At 37.5% G+C, this 23,066-nt stretch overlaps 1 protein-coding gene and 1 long non-coding RNA gene across 2 annotated transcripts in view; one reads left to right on the forward strand and one right to left on the reverse strand.

Moving 5' to 3' along the window:
- EYS (EGF-like photoreceptor maintenance factor) overlaps positions 1 to 23,066 on the reverse strand; it is a 765,120-nt gene that overhangs the window by 497,291 nt on the left and 244,763 nt on the right. The window contains exon 19 of the mRNA XM_087882471.1: positions 850 to 1,109. Within this exon, the coding sequence (XP_087738597.1) occupies positions 850 to 1,109 (260 nt within the window). The remainder of the gene's footprint in view (positions 1 to 849; positions 1,110 to 23,066) is intronic.
- The window catches only part of LOC117676871 (uncharacterized), a 192,384-nt gene that overhangs the window by 17,138 nt on the left and 152,180 nt on the right, over positions 1 to 23,066 (forward strand). The window lies entirely within an intron of this gene.

The raw sequence follows: 23,066 nt of genomic DNA on the forward strand, positions 1-23,066 counted from the left end.
ATTCCAGAAACTGTGTTCTGCATGTTTTCCCTACATTGCTTAAATCCCCAAAACTTTACTCATGGTAGTAAAATAAAGAAATGAAGCATTCCCGTTTGAGCATTACAAATGTTTTTCTGCTCCTTTCTTTTGAAAAATAGAAGTCTTTTCCCCAGAGTTGCGAGTGTTAGGCAAGAAAGAGAACCTGCTGATGGCCTTCATGTAATGTAATCTTTAGAAAAATGAATAGTTGCTTTGGCTGATTATCTTATGCCTGAGGGTTTTGAAGGCAATGTAAAATGGACCCTTGCAGAATTATTTCAATAATTGCTTTATTTATCAAGAACAATTGATTAATTAAAGCTACAAGACACTCAGATCAGTTGTTGATGATAAAATAGTTCTGTTAAGTTTTCCTTGTAGTGTTAGAAGGGACCATTGAGACTATCAAGCCAAGCCACTTAAAAGTAGGAATCCAAATTAAAATAACCACATAGATTGATGCTAGGTCCCTGTTTGAACCTTTTCAATGAACAGAAGTCTATTACCTCCCTGGTTCCATTGTCAAATTGTTCACATTGTTGGAAAGCTTTTCGATTGGCCTATGATTTGCCCAGTTCCTGTAAAGAAATCTAGGTAGACTGTCTGCAGCTTCCCCCTTTCATCTTCAATCATTCCCTTTTCCAGTTCTAAACTATGACCTAATATAGGTCATAGCTTAGCTATATTGTTCAGTTGTTGCAATGGATGTTCCTCTTTAACCATCCACAGGTTTGTAGGTTTAAATTTTACACTTAATGTTTCACTGTAGTTCACCCTGCTGTGAACTATTGTAAAATGTACCAAGCATGCAGCATTTTCATAAGTCACCTTTTTGACAGATGCATAACGGCTTCCCATCAACTTGGGCCAAACAAGTAGCATTGTTTCTACATGGATTGTAGGGAGCATCACATGGATTATGGTGATACTGGCATTTTTTTCCAATATAAAATGGAGGGCAAGCACAGAAGAATTGACCAGGGACAATGGATTCATAGCAGGTTGCTCCATTCAAGCAGGGTGCAGATTCACATTCATTTATATCTTCATTGCACTGTTGTCCTGTCCAGCCTGCTGTGCATACACATCTGAAAAAAAAAAAAAAGCAGAAGACAATGAAACCAGGTGAAAGCTCTCATATTGGTAATGGTTCCCTAGATATTTCCATTATTTTGACTATGTTTTTATGAGCACTTACTTTAAGTTGCTTAAAAGAGTTTCTACCAACAGCTAAAAATAAAATCCTGTTGGATGGGACAAAGGAATCTACACCTAAGAAAGAAAAGCATGGTGGAACGAGCTTTTAAATTCAAGAACAGTGTAGTGAAAAATAGCACACCAAATTGTTTTATCAAATTCATCATTAACTGGTGATCAAGGTTGCAAATTTTATATGTTGTGAATACTAATATGTTACATACAGTATGCAACTAAATTATGTACAGATTCTCCTTCTGAATTACAGAACTCAAAGTGCCTTATAAATGCAATTTAAAACAGGATAAAATCAACAATAAGATGAAGCTGCACCTTGACAAATGGAATAACATTGCCTACGAACAAATATGTAGACCAGTGTTACTCAACTTTGACAACTTTCAGATGTGTGAACACTTCAAAACTAAGAATGCCCCAGCCATCCATGCTGGGTGGGGAATTCTGGGAGTATAAGTCCTCACATTTGAAAGTTGCCAAGGTTGAAAAATACAGACTTAAACAATGCCATAGATTTTAACATGCATTGCTGTAAAAGACTTGGGTAAATAGAGATACTTAACAGGGGAGTTGAAATATGCTGGTAGGTCATGTGAATGCAAAAAATGAAGGAAGATCCTTACCAAAGTGACATACCATGACTGGTCTCCAAACAGTAACTGAAAACATCAATACTCAGAGATGGGATTCTAATGGTTCGGACCAATTTGGGCATACCGGTAGCTCCGATGTCCAGCTAAGAGCAAACGGGTTCGCTCCGAAGTTCAGGTGGGCCTACCTGTCTGCCCCTGCACTATACTGACCTATAGTGCAGATTGGCGTGGCAGAGCAGATAGCCGCACCAGATTGCCGCACCTCAGCTGTTTTACTGGGGCACTAGAAGGTGAGTTGTAGAGCTTGTTTGAAATGCACTGTGCGCGCGTGGAGTGCTTATTTAGTGCATGCACAGAGCACGTGTTTGGCATGTGCTTAACGAACCGGTTGTTACACTGGTTGAATCGCACCACCGGCAATACTGTACTAATTACTGATGGCCAGATACATGAGGAAAAGTGCAATCCCGTGTCTGCCCTAATGAGAACGGTTTTAACAGTTTGATCAGAACTCTGAGCTGATTCTAGAAACAAAATGGGAGCCACTAAAAATCTTAAAGTCACTGTAAAAAAAAATCTTAGCTGTTAGATTCTGGGTCAGAACTTCAAAGTCTATTCCAAAGGCAAATTGTACCTGAGTAGGATTTATACATGGAACAAAGCCTCTAAATTATAATTAAGTTCTTTGCAAGAATGAGTCGTCCATGGACTGTTAATCTTTAAATGGAACGTTCTGAAAATGGCTTCCAACCTTTGATTCCCAACCATCTTTTCCCATAAACCTATGCACATATTCCTTGGTATATCCGGGATGGTGGAACATAGCTAAGATTCATTTCTGTAAAAATGTCTGTAAAAGGAAATGTGGTTAAAATTGCTTGGCCAGTTTTAATGATGTGACACAAATATGCAGTGCACTGATAACCTTTATTATTTTGGTCTCACAGTGTTCCTCTGACAGCCATGATACATTGGAAAAAGGCACCATATCAATTGACATTTCCAACTTATTTTGAATAAAAACTTAACAAATCAACTCTTCCTCCTTCTGACATATAATTAGAAACCTGTAACTCTTCCAAATGCAAAAACGGGAGAGAAAAGTGAACCTAAAGACTAGGGTGTCAGTGTTCCAGGAAAACCCCAACTCCAAGTAAAGACGTGGAAGCAAACATTTTCCAAAGTTCTCTTTCCTAGAATAAGCAAAGTGGCACATCTGGGAAAACCCGAATCTGAAAAGTCCAGGTTTTCCTTCAGTAAGTCAAAGCTCCCAAAACCACCCCCTTTTCCCCCCAGTTGGTCACATGCTCCAATCAACGTCCGCTCCATCTCGATCCAGCCCCCTGACCACTCCTTCTCCAGATGCTGGATCACCCTGACCTTGACCGACAGGAAGAATGCTATTATGCTACTAACAACCCCTCTCCTTAATCCCCCCTCCTAGGTTCCCACACACGGGAAGGTGGCAGCACTGAAGCTTCTGGCCTAATATGGCTTCCAAGGCTGATATAGGGCATGTTTTAGCACTCCCAAATCTTAGAAAAGAAAATAAATCCCCCTCAAAGTTTTCTGTGTTCTGTTTCAGAAAGAAGAAGTCTTCTTTCATTAGAAAGAAGAGAAAAGGTGCAGAATAAAATACTGGAAAATAGATGAATTTCTTTTCTAATGAAATCACATGGTGTTATATGATTCTTTTAAATGTTGGTTCCTTAAATTTGAACTATAACAATTAGGATTTGCACTTTTTTGCTACTCAGATGTTGAGCTTAATTTAGTTTCTGTGTAGCGCTTGGTGCTCTCTGAGCTTGATTGCTTGTTTGAAGACATCCCATTAGCTGACTAGGAAGCATCATCAATGATCATCAATGCACTGATGATGTTACCTCGTTGGGTAATGAAACATCTGCAAGCAAACAATCAAGCACAGAGGACACTGAGGACTCCACAGTTCAACCTGAGCCACAGATATTCTCTTATTAGTTAATTTAGTTCAGAAGAAAACCACTTCCATCTTTTTCTCCCAATCTCACTGATATTGGAATTAAATTTTGTCCTTTATTATTCCTAACCGCTAGCTAATATCAGCATGGACACTAAATCAATGCAGATCAAACCTGATTCTGTTTGAACTTCCAGATTCAAAGACAATATAATTGCATTTGAGACAATGATTTGAGTTTCAAGGGCAAACTGATATAAGCCACTGCTGTAGTTGAGATTCTGAGGTTTATCTTTTTTAATCTGATTTTAATAAAGAAACAATGAAGAATCTACATCTGAGAACAGGGTAGAGTGAGGATAACATGCAAAGAGCAGGGATGACTGATTTTTTAGAAAAATTAACCTAGCCAAATTTCTGCTAGATAACTTTTGGGTTTATCGTATTCAGAATGAAAACAAAAACAGCCCCACCAACATTTTTACTATTTCTTTTGTTATCCTGGGATGCCAGGTATTGTGATTGTGGGGTAGCATGCTTTATTGCCATAACTAGTTTTTTTTTTTTTTAAATTAACATTTGGTTAGTATGCTTGGCCTGTTTTGAGAAAGATCCCCATACTGGTTTTCATGGGCTGCCAAGCTAGGCAGTGCATGTTGACAAATTAACCTTCCACTCCTTACCAAGAAAGTCACTTACATCTGTCTCACTCCTGCAGAATTAAAAATAAATTTTCACCCAGAATTAGAAGTAAGATTTCATTCCAGTCCCTATATAGTGGACTGATCAATCCTGAGCTCTTATTCAAGGTGCTGAGAGGACCTGCAGAGAAGTATAAAACCAAATTCCATTATCTCAAGAGACAGCCGAGTTTACGGTTGTGGCTAACCTTGTTTAAGAAGCAAAGAGCTGAGAAAGAGAGCCATGTTAGATTTGGCATGCCAAAATAAATCTGGTAGGCATTGAGTTTAATGATGTGATGAAACTCATTTGTTAGCTATAAATACCAATCTTAAGAAAGCTGAAGAAACTTCTTGGATAAGAAGTGAAACATCTTCAAAGAAGAGCCTTGGTGGCGCAGCAGATTAAAGTGCTGTTAAGTAACACCAGCTGCCTGCAATTACTGCAAGTTCAAATCTCACCAGGCTCAAGGTTGACTCAGCCTTCCATCCTTTCGAGGTAGGTAAAATGAGGATCCGGATTGTGGGGGCAATAAGCTGACTTTGTATAAAAAAGAACACCGCTTTTGGGGGGGGGGCTGAAAGCCCTTCTAAGCAGGTATATACAAAAAGTATGAAGGCTATTGCTTAATGCATTGTAAGCCGCCCTGAGTCTCCGGAGAAGGGTGGCATATAAATCGAACCAATAAATAAATAAATAAATAAACCCAGGAAATCCAGTTGCCTCTTGAAAAAAAATCACATTTGGGACAACCATGACCTGGATAACTGAGAATCTCCATAGACAATCTTAAGAAAGTTCTCAAATCACTCAAACTTCCCCTTTGAGCTTCCTCCATAAATGAAAGTGAGATTGCAACACTGGGAAACAAGCAGCCAAAAACTATGGCATCTGCAAAGCACGTTGCAAGGGGATGAAGTGTTTTGCAACCTGTTGATTGGGTTTAGTGCTTTGAAACAGTTCCCTCTTCATTCATGAAGAAGTGATCATTAGAAATACTTTCTTTCTAATGCTAGATGTTTTTAGACTGGGGCCAGGGGACTCTGAGGCTAGCCTTCAAATGTGGGAGACTTCATATGAGGCAGACAGATCATAAAATAATGTTTATGGCTTTATTATTCAAAACAAAGATGCTGAGCTAAGGCCAAAAACAGCGCTACTGGTAGCTTCCCAATGAGCATGTTAGACAGACAATTACATCATTCAGGTTTCCTTTTCAGCATTCTTGATATTTGAAAATGAAGCTGCAATAGTTATATGTTGTCAGAAGTCATCAAGTCTGCAAAGTGCCTTAAAAGACTATGAAGTGTTTGAAGTCCTCTGATTTGATATACTGCTCTGAAACAAGTGTCAGCTTTGATTAATCTGTAACTTAGATAAATTGATTGATTAAATTCATTATCATATTGAAGCACAGTTTTGAATCCTACAGATCATTTTTGTGAGAATCTGCATTTCATTATGGTTCATTGCACAGCCAGCCAGATGTTTAGACTGTCCACCTATCAATTCCTTCCCAGGTATCTGGAATAGGGAGATGTTGTTAATAATATTAAAATATTGTTGCAGAATGCAAACTATTCTAAGTAAAGTTGCCTTTTGCAAATGACTGAGGGTGATTTTGCCAATGCTGATATTGTTCATGTGGTGCTCCAGATGTTTTGGGATTGTACCCAAGGAAAGTGCCTTTTACTACTGCTATTGTCTTTGCTTTCTTTTGCCACAGTAACTTTATTTGTAGGTCTTTATATTTTGTTATTTTCTCGAGTTCTTTTTCTTCTGTTCTGATGTTTCCAGGTGCTGCCACATCTACTATCCAGAGTTTTTTGTCTTTCTTATCAATAATTAATTCTACAATGTTATATGGCAGATAATTGTCTGTTTGAATTCTAACATTCCAGAGCACTTCATTATTATTATTAATTTATTTTATCAGGTAGGAGAAACAGAATTAGCATATCCAAGCTGTTCACGTAGATCAGGGCTGTCAAACTCATGGCCCACGGGATGGATATGTCACACACTGGTCACACCCACGCCCCGTTTAGCAAAGGGGAAAAAAGTTATGATTCATCACATGACACCGCGATGATGATGCAAGTTTGACACCCTGATGTAGATAATGATATATTGATGTGGATATATAGCCTGTAATGAAATGAACAGTGCAAAGATCAACAACTATACATGGAACTTGACAAAATGAAAAAAGGACAAAAAAGGGTGAATGATCATACTCATATACAGTATTCATTAGTAATCTAATGACTATTGATACATGCAAAATATAAGGTAGAATTGTTTCCCTTCTTTCCTTTTTCCTCCCATAGTTTGCATTTTTAATTTGTTTGGGCCTCTCTCTTCTCTAATGTTGCTATTTTTTTAAGTGTAATTATTGTTTTTTTAAATTGTGTATGCACCAACTAAATAAGGAACACATAAAAAAAACTTAAAAGGAATTCAGAACACATCAAATTAACAACTCAGATTAACACATGGCAGGGAATCTGATCTGTTGTATTTGCTGCATTGATCGACTTTACAAGGTTAATACCTACAATTGGTGGTACCGACAGTTAGTGTAGGCAGCTTGACTGTTTTTCAAGTGCAATATCACATAGACTTCCAATTTCAACTCTTCCAAATGCATCCTATAAAGATTGGACAGAGAATCGAAGCAACTAAATGGTCCTTATAACATTTACTCATAACTTAGCCTTATTTGGAACTGGTATGAAGAAGAATTGGAATTCATTACCTTCCTTCCTTCCTTCCTTTCTGAATTCCTGTAATGCTTCTTTTTGTATGTTTTTCCACTCCTAAGTAATGCTGGCTCTGTAATTCAGCTTTTCACCTTTAGATTGTTATGGCTGCAATTTATTGTTGCACAAGCCAGCTGAAACTGTTTAACGAGTCATTGGCTTGCTGTCTGCAATAATGTCAGATTTCTATTTGCTCAGACAAAGAACTACTAAGTGTTTATTACCCTGGAAATTCCCTGTGCCTTTTTAAAAATCCCAAATTGAAGAGCAAAAGCAGCAAGCGTGTGCCAAACAAAATCAGCCACTTGTAGTGGCTGAAGATGTTTTACTTTAGAAATGGCTAGATCTGTACAAAACAATCCTCCTGAAGCAAACAGGATTAACCACATCAAGCCCTTTTGGAACAGCAATATTACATCCCATGGTCTAAAGGGAGATAAACAAAAGCAAATGGGCTTTTCAATTTGGATGTTTCTGCCAAGCTTTATGGAAGGATCAATCAAAACATTGTCTGCCATGACTGCAGACTTTTCTGCAGAAAGAAATGTTCAAAGGGGAAGCATACAAGACAGCAGACCAAGATCTGCTTCTCAGTTCCAGGTTTCTAGGTCAATCTCTTATGCCATTTGCATTAGATTCAACTCTCTAATCATAGAATGCATTAAAGTGTTCTCTTTTCCAACAACTAGACACAAGAACATTTTTCCCCCGAACACCATCACTGCATTATTATTACTATTAGTCTTCTCATCATTCCCACCACCCATCTCCTCCCACTTATGACTGCACAACTGTAACTTTGTTGCTTGTATCCTTACGATTTATATTGATATTGTTTCCTAGTATGATTTGATTGCTTATTTGTATCCTATGACTATCATTAAGTGTTGTACCTTATGATTCTTGACGAATGTATCTTGTCTTTTTATGTACACTGAGAGCATATGCACCAAAGACAAATTCCTTGTGTGTCCAATCACACTTGGCCAATAAAGAATTCTATTCTGTTCTGTTCTGTTCTGTTCTATTCTATTCTTATTAACACTTCATGTTCAGCAGTTTTTGCTTTAAAAAAATGCACAGGGAGGTTGGGACAAGCAATCCACTCTTTCATATCTAAATAAAGTAATGAGGAAGCTCAAGGGTGTCATCCACCTGCCTGAAATATAATTTGTACCCATCACTCAGTAACTTCTCATTTTATATTGGGGTTTCTCTCCATGAAGCCAGTATTCTTGTGAGCTGCCATTTTGGAGAAAGCAAAGCTTTGATTTTGGAATATCCCTGGCTAAAGCACACCCCTTAATATTCAAAGGTGGTGCCGGCGAAGCACAGGCGGTTCCAGAGGAAGCTGACAGATAGATTATTAAAGCTATATCATTGATATTGTTAAACTGCTAAATACAATCTTTGGTTGCATTAACAGAGGCATAGAATTAAAATCATGTGAAATATTAGTACCACTTTATAAATCCTTAGTAAAACCACACCTAGAATACTGCATCAAGTTTTGGTCATCACATTACAAAAAGATGTTGAGACTTTGGAAAAAGTGCAAAGAAAACCAAATAAAATGATTAAAAGCATGGAGACAAAAACCCATGAAGAAAGGTTGCAGGAATTGGGTATGGCTAGTCTAGATAAAACAAGGTCTAGGAATGACATGATAGTGGTATTCCAATATTTGAAGGGCTGCCACAAAGAAGAGGGGCTAAACTTATTTTCCAAAGCATCATGAGGCAAGACAAGAAACAATGGATGGAAATAATCAAGGAGAGAAGCAACCTGGAATTAAGGAGAAGCTTCCTAACAGTGAGAACAATTAACCAGTGGAACAGCTGGCCTTCAGAAATTGTAGATGCGTCATCACTGGAGGTTTTTAAGAAAAAACTGGACAGCCACCTGTCTGAAATGGTATAGGGTCTCCTGCTTGAGCAGAGGGTTGGAATAGAAGATCTCCAAGGTCTCTTCCAGCTCTATTCTGATTGAAAATATCTATAGCCATTACATTTTCTTCCTTTTCCTCTTCCTCTTCCTCCTCCCCCTCCCCCCCTGTTTAGTAGCACAGTTGTTAAGTAAATTAGAATTAGTTGGACTAGAAGACCTCCAAGTCCCTTCCAATTCTGTTATACTGTTATTCTAAATGTTAAATATCATACTGTTAAAGATATATCAGGTGCTAAAAAGCCTGGAAACCAGGGGTGAAATCCAGCAGGTTCTGACAGGTTCTAGAGAACCAGTAGCAGAAATTTTGAGTAGTTCAGAGAACCAGCAAATGCCACCTCTGGCTGGCCCCAGAGTGGGGTGGGAATGGAGATTTTGCAATATCCTTCCCTCAGGAGTGGGGAGGGAATGGGGATTTTGCAGTATCCTTCCTCAGCCACAGCCACCAAGCCATGCCCACCAAGCCACACCACACCGCACCACGCCCACCGCACCACGCCCACAGAACTGGTAGTAAATTTTTTTGAATTTCACCACTTCTGGAAACCACAAATGGACATGGAGCTGATCAAGTGACTGATTTGATTGTGTTATTGCTGCCATAGGAGGAGCGGTGAAGTTATTAAAGGATTTATATTATACAGTGGATTTTTAAATGTTGTAAGCCATCTTCAGTCACTTATATGTGAATTCAGCAACTATATAAATGTGCTTATTAATAATAATTTAAATGAGGTATCTATCTACAACTTTGGTAGGGATTTTCTCCCTGAATAAGATTATAACAGGAAATGCAAAACAACAAAAATTGGTAATGAAGGAACTTTGTGTTTGCCATATTCCAAAGGCACAATTACCCACTTGTATTCTTTTTTAATTTGCCTTTTAAACCCGTCTATTATGTATTTTCAAGTTCTACAATCCATATGGAAAAATCCTTTTTGAAACACATTTAAAGAAATCTTTTCTTAAAAATAAGAAAAAATTCCAAACAAGGTATTTTCAGTCTCTCACTTTCTTTGCAAAGCTCAAGATAAAAGAGTGTATTGACTCTATCTATGCAGAAAGGCATTTGACAGGATTAAGATGGGGAGGGAGGGAGGGAGGGAGAGGGAGGGAGAGAGGGAGAGATAGCACGGGAGGGGGAAAAAAGGAAAGAGACTATTATTATCATAACAGTGGAAATATCTTCCTTTGTGTCTGTAGTCTTCTAAGGAAGCCTTAGAAGATTTATGCATTTTTTTTTTGTTCTTTCCAGTTTAATAAGTTCCTTCCAATTTAATTGGTTCAGCCCTCTTTTGCCTGTTCCTTGTCTAATTTCTTAGGATTCATTTTCCTCTTTTTATGAATTTCTTATCATAGCTTCCCCAGTCATATTCTTTTCTGTAAAGCAATAAGTACTGTAGGGGCATGCTTAATACACTGTGCATTGTATAACAAGATACCCAAGTGTATGTGTCAAGCAGAGGGAATAGAAACAGAAGCACATTTTGATTCTAATATATTATATTAGGTCATATAGATATTTGTTATTCCTTTCATCACTATTTAAACAACGGAATCCAAATGATTATATTTCAAAAGTAAGAAATTTTAAAATCTACCCTAAATTGCTGTGGAATTGATTTATACATTTTAGTCACTGGTCAGGTTTCTGGACCAGAACGTAAGTGCAGATTCTCCTAATATCTGAAAAGTAATTTCACTGTAATCAAGACAAATTTCAGATAGGTAATCATGTTCATTTGTTTCACTATATATCCAGTCTAATTGAATTACAATGTTGCGTACTCCCAAATAAGTATAAAAACATTTATAGGCTAAGAATATATATTTTTTTAAATTAACACATGATATTCCCTCTCTTCAAATCAAGACTTATAAGAGACCAAGATAACACCTGTATGGATGGAACTTACCTGCAACATGGTTTACAAATGGAGTTTTTATGCCTATTAACTAGTAACAAATCCCTTATAAGCCTTAATTATTCATATTGTCCACTCTGGAAATACATCTGGAAACTAATTCAGATCAGTTCAGCTCTGATTGATCCTCAATTGACTTGTAGCCCAAAAAACAGAAATCTTCATATCACCCATTAGAAGAGAATATTTGTAACTCGGGGTTGAACTGTGGGATCCTTAATGTTCTTTGAGCTTGGCTGTTTTCTTGCAGACATTTCATTACCCAAATAGGTAACCTCATCAGTGCACAACCATCAGTGATGGTGTTATCTAGTTTGGTAATGTAACATCTGCAAGAAAACAACCAAGCTCAGAGACTACACTAAGGATCCCACAGTACCCATTGATTATCACCTGTTAGTAATTTCAATAGTAACAAAATGTTGCTGGAAGTGTTTAATGAAATAATGTGATTTAAATTTCAGGGAAACAAATAAGGGCAAAGCATGCAGGAGACTGTAATTTGGTATCATAGAAATATGATGAATGGATGGATGGATAGAATATATGCACAGGTATAAATTTTATATGCACGATGACAAAAATTGAAAAAACGAAAAGGTGTTCAAGGGGAGATGGTTTTATGTATCTGACATTGTGGTCTGAATTCAATAATATTTTTCTTCTATAGCTTGTGAAGCTCATTGATGAATTAGGTCATTTGTCTAATTCATGACATTGTAAATGAAAAATCCTTGTCTGGAAATCTATGAAGCTGCATTTTAAAATCAAGCTAGGCTCTTTAAAGATTGCTGTAATGTTAATGACAATTGGAAAATATTTTAAGAGCAGTCAAAAAGATGAATGAAAAAAAGTAGATTCAAAACTTTGAAGAAGAAAGAGGGAAGAGAAATGAGAAGACCCTATAATACCAAAAGAAAAAAAAAGAGGCAGGGAATTCTACTATTTTTCAGAAGGAAGAAAATGTTTGTAAGAAGATCTCATAGGGAAGACGCCGAATTAGGTATAGAATCACAATTTTCTTCATGTAGCAAAGTAGAAAAAAATAAAAGGAAATCAGAATATTTCTAAATAGCCATTATCATAGTTTTGTACAGAAAGAAATGCTGGTCTGGATTTCAAACTAAGGAGCACTGCATCCAGTTAGTATGTTAATGGGAACAATAAGAGAATTGGCATGTGCATATGTCTCATATAACCTTTTCCAGCAGTCATAGACTTTTATCTTTAAGTCAATTAGGTAGTAACACTTATAGTTAGTCTTTAAGTGTTGGCAAGGTTGGCAAGAGTTGGCAAGATTGGCCCTGGTAAGTACTAAGTTAGGGAGATTACCAGGAAATAGTTTGAGAAGTTGAGAAAACAGTGTATTAAAAAGCAAGAGAAAAATACTCCTGGATTGTTGCCAAGAAAACTATCTGGTTAAATCCATGGAATCATCATGAGTAGACCTCATCTCTGAGACCGTCTAGTCAATATATGCTTGCCTCAATCAACAGCACCATTGCATTGAAAAAAAAAAAGTGACTTAAGGGAGGTGTTAGAAAATGGCCATGTTTCTAGTTAGACTATCAGCATTTCTTCTCCTCTGCATATTAAAAATGCCAGAACAGGCTCTAAGGATATTCTTGTTGCCTGTATACCTGATATTTTGATCAGGTCACTTCCAGAATAGACTGAGATTTATTCTAGGACCTACAGTATGCTATCACTCCAATTTTGCATCTTCAGCAAATGAATAAGCCTGCCCACCACCTCTTCATTCAAATAATTAATGCTATTATTGATAAGGAGTGGACCCAGACCTGAATCTTAATGCACCTCCCTTCATAGCTCTTTCCAGTATGATGAAGAAGAGCACCATCTAAGTACCACTGAACGTCTCAGTCAAGGTGTGCTTGTTGGTACATTTTAAAGAAAGATGCAGAGGAAATTGAAGAAGTGTAGATGTCATGCCCAGCATATAACTTTTATATACTGTTGTTGCTCTCTAGCCCCGTCTAGTGGCCAGAGAGACAATTATCAATTATATTGTTTGAAGCTGACCCAACCTCTTTACCCATCAGCCTGCACTCTCAAAACAAGTGCATGCTGGGAAGCCAGTTTCCATTTCCTTTAGCATTTGGAGAAGGCAGAAGCACAAAGAAGAATCCATCTTAATCTGTGGCACGTGGTAATCCAAGGACAAATGCACATCCCACACACAGAGCATCGTTGGTGAGATTTAAATTACTTGTATTTATTAATTGTTATGTTCAGCAGTAATTCAATACTGTCTATCTTGTATTTGGTTCTCATTGTATGTATTCCTATTTTCCCCAGTTTCACCATATCCTGTTCTTTCAATAAAGCATCCAGATCTGCGCACATGGTCTGTTTTATTGGAGGATAGGTGGATTTAGCTGCATGTCGAGCTGCACACAGACTAACGTATAGTGAGGACAGAACAGTAGCGAAAGGTAACAAGGATGACCAAGGGACTAGAAACTATGCCTTCTGAAGAAAAATTGAAGGAATCAATTATACTTGGTCTTGATGGAGAGACAACTATGGGAATATGGCATCATTCTTCAAATGCCATCTAAAAGGTAAAAATCTATTCTCTCTCCGTCCAAAGTGCAAGACACTGAGAAATGGATTTATGACACAAGGCAGATCCCAGTTAAATCAGTAACAAAGAGAAGCCCAGTTCTGACATTCCCTATATAAACATTGAAATTAGATAAATACATTATTGACCATCTATTTTGATATTATCTCTTTAAAAAGCAGTAGTCCCACCAAAAAGAGTATTTCCTTTTGACTAGGAATATCTATCACTACAATTTCTTTATTGATTGTTTAATTATAAATTATTATATATGTCCCTGTTTACACATCACTCAAGGAACCTTGAGGATATCGAAAACTCAAATTATATAGCATAAGAATAAAAAAGTAAAATTAAAAGCAAGGCAAATTTGAAAACCAGTATTTTAAAAATAGAAAATTCTTCCAATTAACCATTTAAAACTTGGTGAAAGTGAAGAGGGTTTCCCACATTCCTAAATATAGATAAGGAGGGAAACATATGTATCTCCCTATTGAGGGCTATTTATAGTCTGGGGCTACTCCCTTTAGAGGAGACTAAAGAGTTGAGTTTATGGCAGCAGAGGAATCTTCCAAAGAGCTCCTGAGCTAAGTAATCAAGCAGGTTTAAAATGAGAGAAGTTGTTGCAAAATCATGTCCAACCCATCGCGATCCCATGGACAACATTCCTCCAGGCCTTCCTGTCCTCTACCATACCCCAGAGACCATTTAAGCTCATGCCTACTGCTTCAGTGACTCCATCCAGCCACCACATTCTCTGCCGTCCCATTCTTCTTTTGCCCTCAATCTTTCCCAGCATTAGGCTCTTCTCCAGTGAATCCTTCCTTCTCATTAGGTGGCCAAAGTATTTGAGTTTCATCTTCAGGATCTGGCCTTCTAAAGAGCAGTCAGGGTTGATCTCCTCTAGGACTGACCAATTTGATCACCTTGCAGTCCAAGGGACTTGCAGGAGTCTTCTCCAGCACCATAATTCAAAGGCTTCAATTCTTTGGTGCTCAGCCTTTCTTATGGTCCAACTTTCACAGCCATACATTGCAACTGGGAAAACCATAGCCTTGACTATACACACTTTTGTTGGCAGGGTGATATCTCTGCTTTTTAGAATGCTGTCTAGATTTGACATAGCTTTCCTCCCCAAGAGCAAGCAGTAATCAAGCAGGTTTAAAATGAGAGAAGTAGTCCTTCAGATAGTCAGGGCCCAATTAATACTGAGACAGAAAATACGGAGGGGATGATCCCAGCATATCCATAACTCAATTACTGTATTAGAAAGTTAACAAATCCTTTTTATTTTACAACTGAATAACAACTTCTTCCTATGAATATAAACCCACAAGGCTAGTATTATAATGATCTGTGGTGGTGCACTTCCATAGGAGTTTATAACTCTACCCAGTCATTAATTTAAGTAGAAAAGTTCACAGGATTGGATTCAAACGGATTTAGGGTTACTTGATAACAATATCAGATTTGCCTAAAAGGTCTCAAGCATTCATTTACAATTATTCACATTTTTGCCTAGTTGAGACATTTGTCAAAATAGAATTTCAAAGACATGGGGTTTTGTTTTTTTTTTAGCTAATGGAAAAGAGGCAAATTTTTTGACGTTCATAATTACTAACCAGCAACACATCTGGACGGTGTCAATTTTGTGAAGCAGGTTTAGTCCAGCCCGTGGTTCAGTGCAGAATACACAGTGCATGTTGCCCTATTCATAAAGCCTGTCAAGCCTTTGCTTAAATCACTCAAGAGAATAACTCAGCATGTCTTGAAGCAGTCTGGTCCATTGCTGAATAGCTATCACTATTAATACTCCTTTGCAATTTTTATCTACTGTAGCCCTGCCTTCAGAAGCCATGGGGAACAATCTTTTCTTTCAGTCATAAATTAGGAATATTTATAGAAGGAATAACTACTTGTACTAAATCAATATTAGAGAGAGCCTATTAGTTTCCAACCTTCAACAAAATGGTCATTCATTTGTATTGTTAGGCCTAATGTACTAGATTAGACGGTGACAGAGAACCTATTGTTATTCCTGCATATAGCAGTCTCCTCATACCTGGATGTCCTTCAGAAGCATAAACATTCAATTTCAGGCATGTTGGCTGGGAACTGCGAGAGTAGAGTAAAACTGTAAGGACATATCCTTTTTTCCCCTCCTATTTCTTTAAGTCCACGTGCAGTGGTGTCTTCCTCATCTTTTGTTTCTTTTCTTTTTTTAATTAAAAAACTGTTGGTGACTTAACTATTCCAGGAAATCTGACTTCTCCTCCTTTATGTATTTTCAGATAAAAAAGCTGGTAATATGGCTAGCAAGTTATAATGGAGTAGATCAGGGGTGGGTTCTACTTATCCTTACTACTGGTTCGCATTGGCCCGTGATGTCTGGGTTGGTGGGCAGAGCCTCCCGCCGGTTTTACTACCGGTTCTTGCGAACCGGTCCGAACTGGGGGCAACCCACGACTGGAGTAGATGTTAACCATGGATTGGACATGCCTTTTCCAACACATGTTTAGTATACTCAAGAAAATATTGTTACCAACCTGTTTACTATATGAAAAAATCCATCTTCAAACATTTCATCAACCATTTGACTTACATTGCATTTAAAAAAAAAAAAAAAAACCTCAACTAAATGGAAAGTTCCTTTTCATGACAATGTTCTTTTACATTCAGGTTTAAGATTAGTTACTAGGAAACCTGTCAACAATAGGACAGCCATTTATTGTTGTTACTTGTTTTTTTTTTTTTTTTAAAGCATAATTCAGATGGATGTTATAGAATGGTATAATCATAACCTAATAATCTATTAAACATTGATGGTTATGGTGTTAATGTTGGATGTGTTCTCCCCGTTTATTCAAAAATACATTTGTCAAATTCCTTGTTTCCAAATGATGGAAATCTGCAGTACCGCCACTGTTCATAGAATAGTAGTAGTAGCGTCCCATAGCTTGCTAAATTATGGAGACAGCTGGATGTCATATTGTAAGTATTGGAAAGCTATGGATATGCTGCTTTAATTCTGGACTACAATGTTTGAAGCACTGGGATCCAGCACAAATATAGTCGGAAATAGGGGTTCTGTCACATTGCCCCAAATGAGCCAACATCATAGACAAACACACAAACAAACAACAAACAAACCTGACTGTACAAAGTTGGCTAAATGAACAGCCAGAAAGACTCGGTTGTGGTAAGGAATGGTAAAATTAATTAGTTATAATAAGTGCTTGCATTACACTTTAAGTCCAAAACTAATTGCATCAAAGACAAGGTCAAATGCCTGTTTCCAGAAATATATTCTTTAGTTTTTATTAATGGCCTTTTGTTAATAGCTAAATATAGCTTTTACTATAGTTCTGCATATGACACGTTTACATGAAATTGCTTATTATTCATTTTCCATGGTTCAATAGGATTTAATGCTAGTGGCAATTCCGGTAATGTCGTCAAAATTCTGCTTCTTTGTGTTTGGCATAGACATTGGCCATGCATGAAATATCTCATCTGTACCAAACACTGATGGATGGGTTTTCCTTTCATTTCTAATGAGCCACTGCAAAGTGCTCACACCATTTTATATTTGTTTGTTTGAAGATCATCCTTTATTAGGATTTCTCTAAAGACGTCACGATGCTTTCTGAAAACCATTGAACAAAGGGCAAAAGAACAAACAAAATTGATTTTGTTATGACTCATCTAAAATGAGATGCATTACAAAGGGGTTAGATTAAAAATAATGAGGTCACAAATTTTCTTCTTGTACATTTTTTGCTTGTAATTGCAATTTTTCCTACATAAAGAAATGATGTACCCAACCAAGTATCTTATATGTTGGATGCAATGAAGCAAATTATCAAACCGATTAATATATTTGTATAGATGGTCTTTTGGCATTTGCTAGTGCTCAAAAGATAAAGACTTTATCCCATGAGTTTTATGATATGCATACTGCCCATCCCAGTATCTCTTCGAGTAAGGTAGCTGATGAGCTATTATTACTAGGACACACATGGCCAAGGTAATACTATATCTGCACATTTATGTATTTCTTATAGGTCAAATAACAGCATCAATAAACAAGAAGGCCATTTTTATAGTATTCTGTTGCTCTGTACTATGGTCTCAAAGTAGATCATTGGGGATTTTGTTTGTTTGTTTATGTTCTTGTTTTGAAAAAGAAATCCAATTAGAGAGAAATACAGATAAACCTAGACTTCACTGTGATGCAATATATACTTTCACCTACTTTTCTAACTCCTAAATCTGATCCAGTAGTGGGATTCAAATCCCGTCACTACCGGTTCACTTGTGGGTGCACTCACACGCAATGCTTTTGTGCAGGCATAGAGATGTCCGGGCGGAGCCTCCTGCCGCCGCTACTGGTTCGCCTGATCCAGGGCGAACTGGTAGCAACCCACCACTGATCTGACTTTGTCTCGTTAGAGATAAGTATGTAGATCTAAAATCTTGCAAAAATAATGAATTAGTGCACTATTCATTAATGTACTATTGCTTGTGTATTTTCTACATTATCCAAATAGTAACTGTTGACTATATGAAAAGAACTTGGATGATACTCACAGAGAAATTAATAGTAGTATGCAAAATATGTTAGCATACTAAATCTGTCACTATTCATTAGATAGAAGAAACAAGAGACATAGTTATTTCTATCAAAATAAAATGTCACACAAGATTTTTGTTTTTAACAAAGAGAATTTTCTTTTTTAAAAAATAATTTTTGTTGAAAAAATTTGCAATACTAAAAGATAAAGTCAAAAACAAAAAAAAATAACAGAATAGAAAGGAAATACACAGTGCAAAGAAAAAAGGAAAATAAGAAAACAGAAAAAAATAGACAAAGTAATATTTTAAAAAATGACCCCCAATCTTTTGTGCAACAAGTTCAAAGCAAATGAATAATTTGTCACTCCCAATACTGTTAGGTGCACAATTCACTTTTTCCCATTACATCCCACCCCCAAGTTTTATCTAATCCAATTATTGTCATTTCTGTCCAAGTATTTGCCAAAGGTCCATAATGGAATGTCCAGAATTTTACAAATTCAATTCTTATTTTAACCCTGATCAAATAAATTGTCTTCATATTCCTTAATTTTGCCTCTAGTGAACAGAATTTTACTGATGGCCTTTTCTATTACCTGGCTGACTAGTTTGAAAACCATGTGAATGTATAAATGATGAGTTAGCATCTGGAAGGAACAACATGGAATATGCAGTCACTCTATCACAAAATGCCCATTTTTTTTAAATGTCTGGCCAAGAATTCTTTGAAATGAGGCTCTAGATTCAGAGACACTTCAGAAATAAAGATGGCTGTCAACTGAAGGGGAAACTGACAGTTAATTGGTTAGTTAGTTCATGCAGGCTGGAAGGCAACTAGGAAAGTCCTGGAGTTGACCTGAAATATCAGGAAAACCAAGCTGCAGGTTTGTTGTTGTTTTTTTTAAAAAGGAATAGAGTAAGGTGGAATGAAGCTGAGATTGAGAATGAGAATGAAGGCATTCTAATTCTGCTCTTGAATTGGGATTTGGGGGCCACATTACATTTGTTTTAACCTTATCAACAGAGTTTATGAGAAAGGGTGTTTGGTGACTGGTCATATGCACTTGTTAATTAGGACTCCTCACATGTTCTCAATAGTGTAGACGTTCTTATTGGTTTGAAAATATCAAAGACTTCTGTTAGTACTGCATTAGTTTCTCTGAATAAATCTGTGATGGTATTGTCCTGGTTTTTTTCCCCTTGACTCCTCAATGGCCATCAATTCCACCTTTAAGGTTGTATGGAAACAAGGATGCCAAATTACAGATGTTTACACCAGCCATATGCACAGATATTGAGAGTGGATGGTACTGTAGACAACATTGAGGAAAGAATACCTCTATATGGAAGACGTATGTTTACTTTTGTTGTTGTTAGTTGCAAAGTCATGTCCGACCCATCGTGACCCCATGGACAACGTTCCTCCAGGCCTTCCTGTCCTCTACCATTCTCTGGACTCCATTTAAGCTCACACCTACTGCTTCAGTGACTCCATCCAGCCACCTTATTCTCTGCCTTCCCATTCTTCTTTTGCCCTCAATCCTTCTCAGCATTAGGCTCTTCTCCAGTGAGACGTTCCTTCTCATTAGGTGGCCAAAGTATTTGAGTTTCATCTTCAGAATCTGGCCTTCTAAAGAGCAGTCAGGGTTGATCTCCTCTAGGATTGACTGGTTTGATCACCTTGCAGTCCAAGGGACTCGCAGGAGTCTTCTCCAGCACCATAGTTCAAAGGCCTCACTTCTTTGGTGCTCAGCCTTTCTTATGGTCCAACTTTCACAGCCATACATTGCAACTGGGAAAACCATAGCTTTGACTATATGCAATTTTGTTGGCAGGGTGATGTCTCTGCTTTTTAGTAACTACATTTGCCATAGATTTCCTCCCCAGGAGCAAGCATCTTTTAATTTCTTGGCTGCAGTCCTCATCTGCGGTGATCTTGGAGCCCAGGAAAATAAAATCTGTCACTACCTCCATTTCTTCCCCATCTATTTGCCAGGAATTGAGAGGGCCAGATGCTATGATCTTAGTTTTCTTAATATTGAGTTTCAAGCCAACTTTTGGACTCTCCTTCTTCACCCGCATCAAGAGGCTCTTTAGTTTCTCTTCGCTTTCTGCCATTACAGTGGTATCATCTGCATATCTGAGGTTGTTGATATTTCTCCCGGCAGTCTTAATTCCAACTTTTGATTCATCTAGCCCCACCTTTCTCATGATGTACTCTGCATATAAGTTAAATAGGCAGGGTGACAGTATACAGCCTTGCTGGACTCGTTTCCCAATTTTGAACCAATCAGTGGTTCCGTGTCCAGTTCTCACTGTTGCTTCTTGACCCGCATATAGGTTTACTATGTTTAATATGTTTATTAGGCCTAGTCTATAAAGCCCAAAAGGACTCCAGTAAGGCTAAATTCACTGATTTTTATTAAAACCTCTTTTTTCCCCTTCAGCGTTAACCATTATGAATGGGATTCAATTATTCAATGTAATCATGTCATGAATAAAGGAGTGAGATTGCTCCTCCTAGTGGTACCCCTGGATATTGCCCACCCACAAGGGTGGCGCTGAGCTGAAGACAGGTCAAACAGATGTCAGGCCCAGGTGACAAACTGGTTGGTCAGGGTATTTTTTGTCACAACCCATGGATCTATAACCATCTCTGTCAAAAGGCAAGTATGATCCAGATGCTGCCCTTGATCATACAAGATGATGATCCAAAAAGTGGACCCTGCTCTTGGGGGAAAAATGCTAGGAAGATGATGATGCCATGAACAAAGGAGATTTCATTCACAGAATGAATCTGAGCCAGGGGTGAAATCCAGCAGGTTCTAACAGGTTCTGGAGAACCGGTAGCAGAAATTTTGAGTAATTCAGAGAATCAGCAAATGCAACCTCTGGCTGACCCCAGAGTGGGGTGAGAATGGAGATTTTGCAATATCCTTCACCCAGGAGGGGAGGGAATGGAGATTTTGCAGTATCCTTCCCCTGGAATGGGATAGGAATGGAGATTTTGCAATATCCTTCCCATGCCACGCCTACCAAGCCGTGCCCACAGGACCGGTAGGGAAAAAATTTGGATTTCACCCCTGATCTGAACCCACTACTTCTTCCATTCATTGAACAAATATGCTACATTTTAATATATCTGCTAACTTCCTAATCCCTCCTAGTGTTTTATTGGAACTTTTAAAGATTTCACATTACATTTTGGTCTTTTCCCTAATGTTTTAAATTCGACTAAACCCCCAAATAATCCTTATTCTAAAAAGTTGGCTCGAAAAGAACAAGTGAAATGTCACTGCAACTTTGCATAAGAAATGGCCTATATAATGGTTGTCTCCTAGCAAATCAATCAGCCTAAAACATATTTGGCCCTAAATAACTAGATTTTTTACATTACCACAGAAGTGAAAAATAAATTGGAATATAAATGTTAATTTCAATGCTGAGTTCACTCTGCCTTCTGTTGCTTTGGCACTGCTTTAGCTGTTGTTGCCTTACTATGTTTGACTATGCCTTCCTAGCAGCAATGAACAGCTTCGGCTACAGATGGAGAATCTGTATAGTGCTTACTGGACCCAGATGCTAAGCTCTGGAACACTTCTTACTATCAGCATCTGGCTGTTCCCTGGCAACCCAGCTATCCTTCATGGCCAGCTCTATTTCTAGTTGTGTGGAAAGCAATGTCTCAGCCAATGGAAAATTTGGGTGTGAAAATTTTAGTAGGCTTTTAGTTATGTCCATTTTTGCAACGGAGAAGGACAGTGGGAAGGAAGGGAGGCAGGGAGGCAGGCAGGAAGGAAGAAACTATTGTTGTATGGAAAAAAAAGATTTTGTGATATATGTATCAAATTAATGCAAATATCCAGACAGCATCAAGAAAGCCTGAAGTGGTTCATAGTAATAGTCTAAGCCAGGGGTGTCAAACTCACGTCATCGCCATGGCATCATGTGATGTATCGGGACTTTTTCCTCCTTCGCTAAACCGGGTGTGGGCGTGGCCAGTGCATGATACATCTGGTCCGGGGGCCAGGAGTTTGACAGCCCTGGTCTAAGTGGAGAAGATTCTACCTTGATTTGGGCATTGCTCATCACTTCTTGCATCCCTTTTGTCGCTGAAATACCAGTAAATTTATGCACAACATTGCCTGCACTGAGTAGTTAATTTGAACATAAACAAATAATCAGTACAAATGTTGTAATTCTTCATTCTTACAAGTCACAAATAGGAAATGTCAGGAAGCACCCCAAACACTCTATTTTTTTTAAAAAGTAATTAAAGTGTATGAAATTTCAACATATCATGTGATCTGGCAATCTCAACTTACTCATTAGTGGAGTAAACTGATTAATCACCAATTTAGAAGATAGTTTTTTGGAAGCCCATTTTGGTACCTTTCTTGTTTAATTGAAAAGTGCTTTTCGTTGCTCTTTCTAAGTTGACTATTTAAAGAACAGCTATGTTTAAATTTGTTGAATTGGTATTTCCATGTTCTGCTTATGTGACCTTTCCCCAAGCCTTTGATAAAATTGTATTGGTTGCATTTTTATATAAATCTTACTCTCTTTTTTCACTTTTGAACCTTTTATTTATTATACTTATAAAGAATTTCTCATTGGCTTAAAGAGGTCACTTTAAAATATTCTTTGTGCATCTTCATGTCCATATTACATAAAGATAATATCTTTGTTCTTTGTTGTTTTATATGGTAAAATACACACACATTACATACACACACTTTCATACATTAACTTTTGGAATTTAGTTTTATGATTGTTGTTAGCTCTCCAATTCACTAACCTTTGTCTCTATTATTTTTCATA

Source organism: Pantherophis guttatus, chromosome 1 (genome assembly GCF_059756535.1).
Source record: "Pantherophis guttatus breed Tessera chromosome 1, ASM5975653v1, whole genome shotgun sequence".
In the NCBI taxonomy this organism is placed as follows: domain Eukaryota; kingdom Metazoa; phylum Chordata; class Lepidosauria; order Squamata; family Colubridae; genus Pantherophis; species Pantherophis guttatus.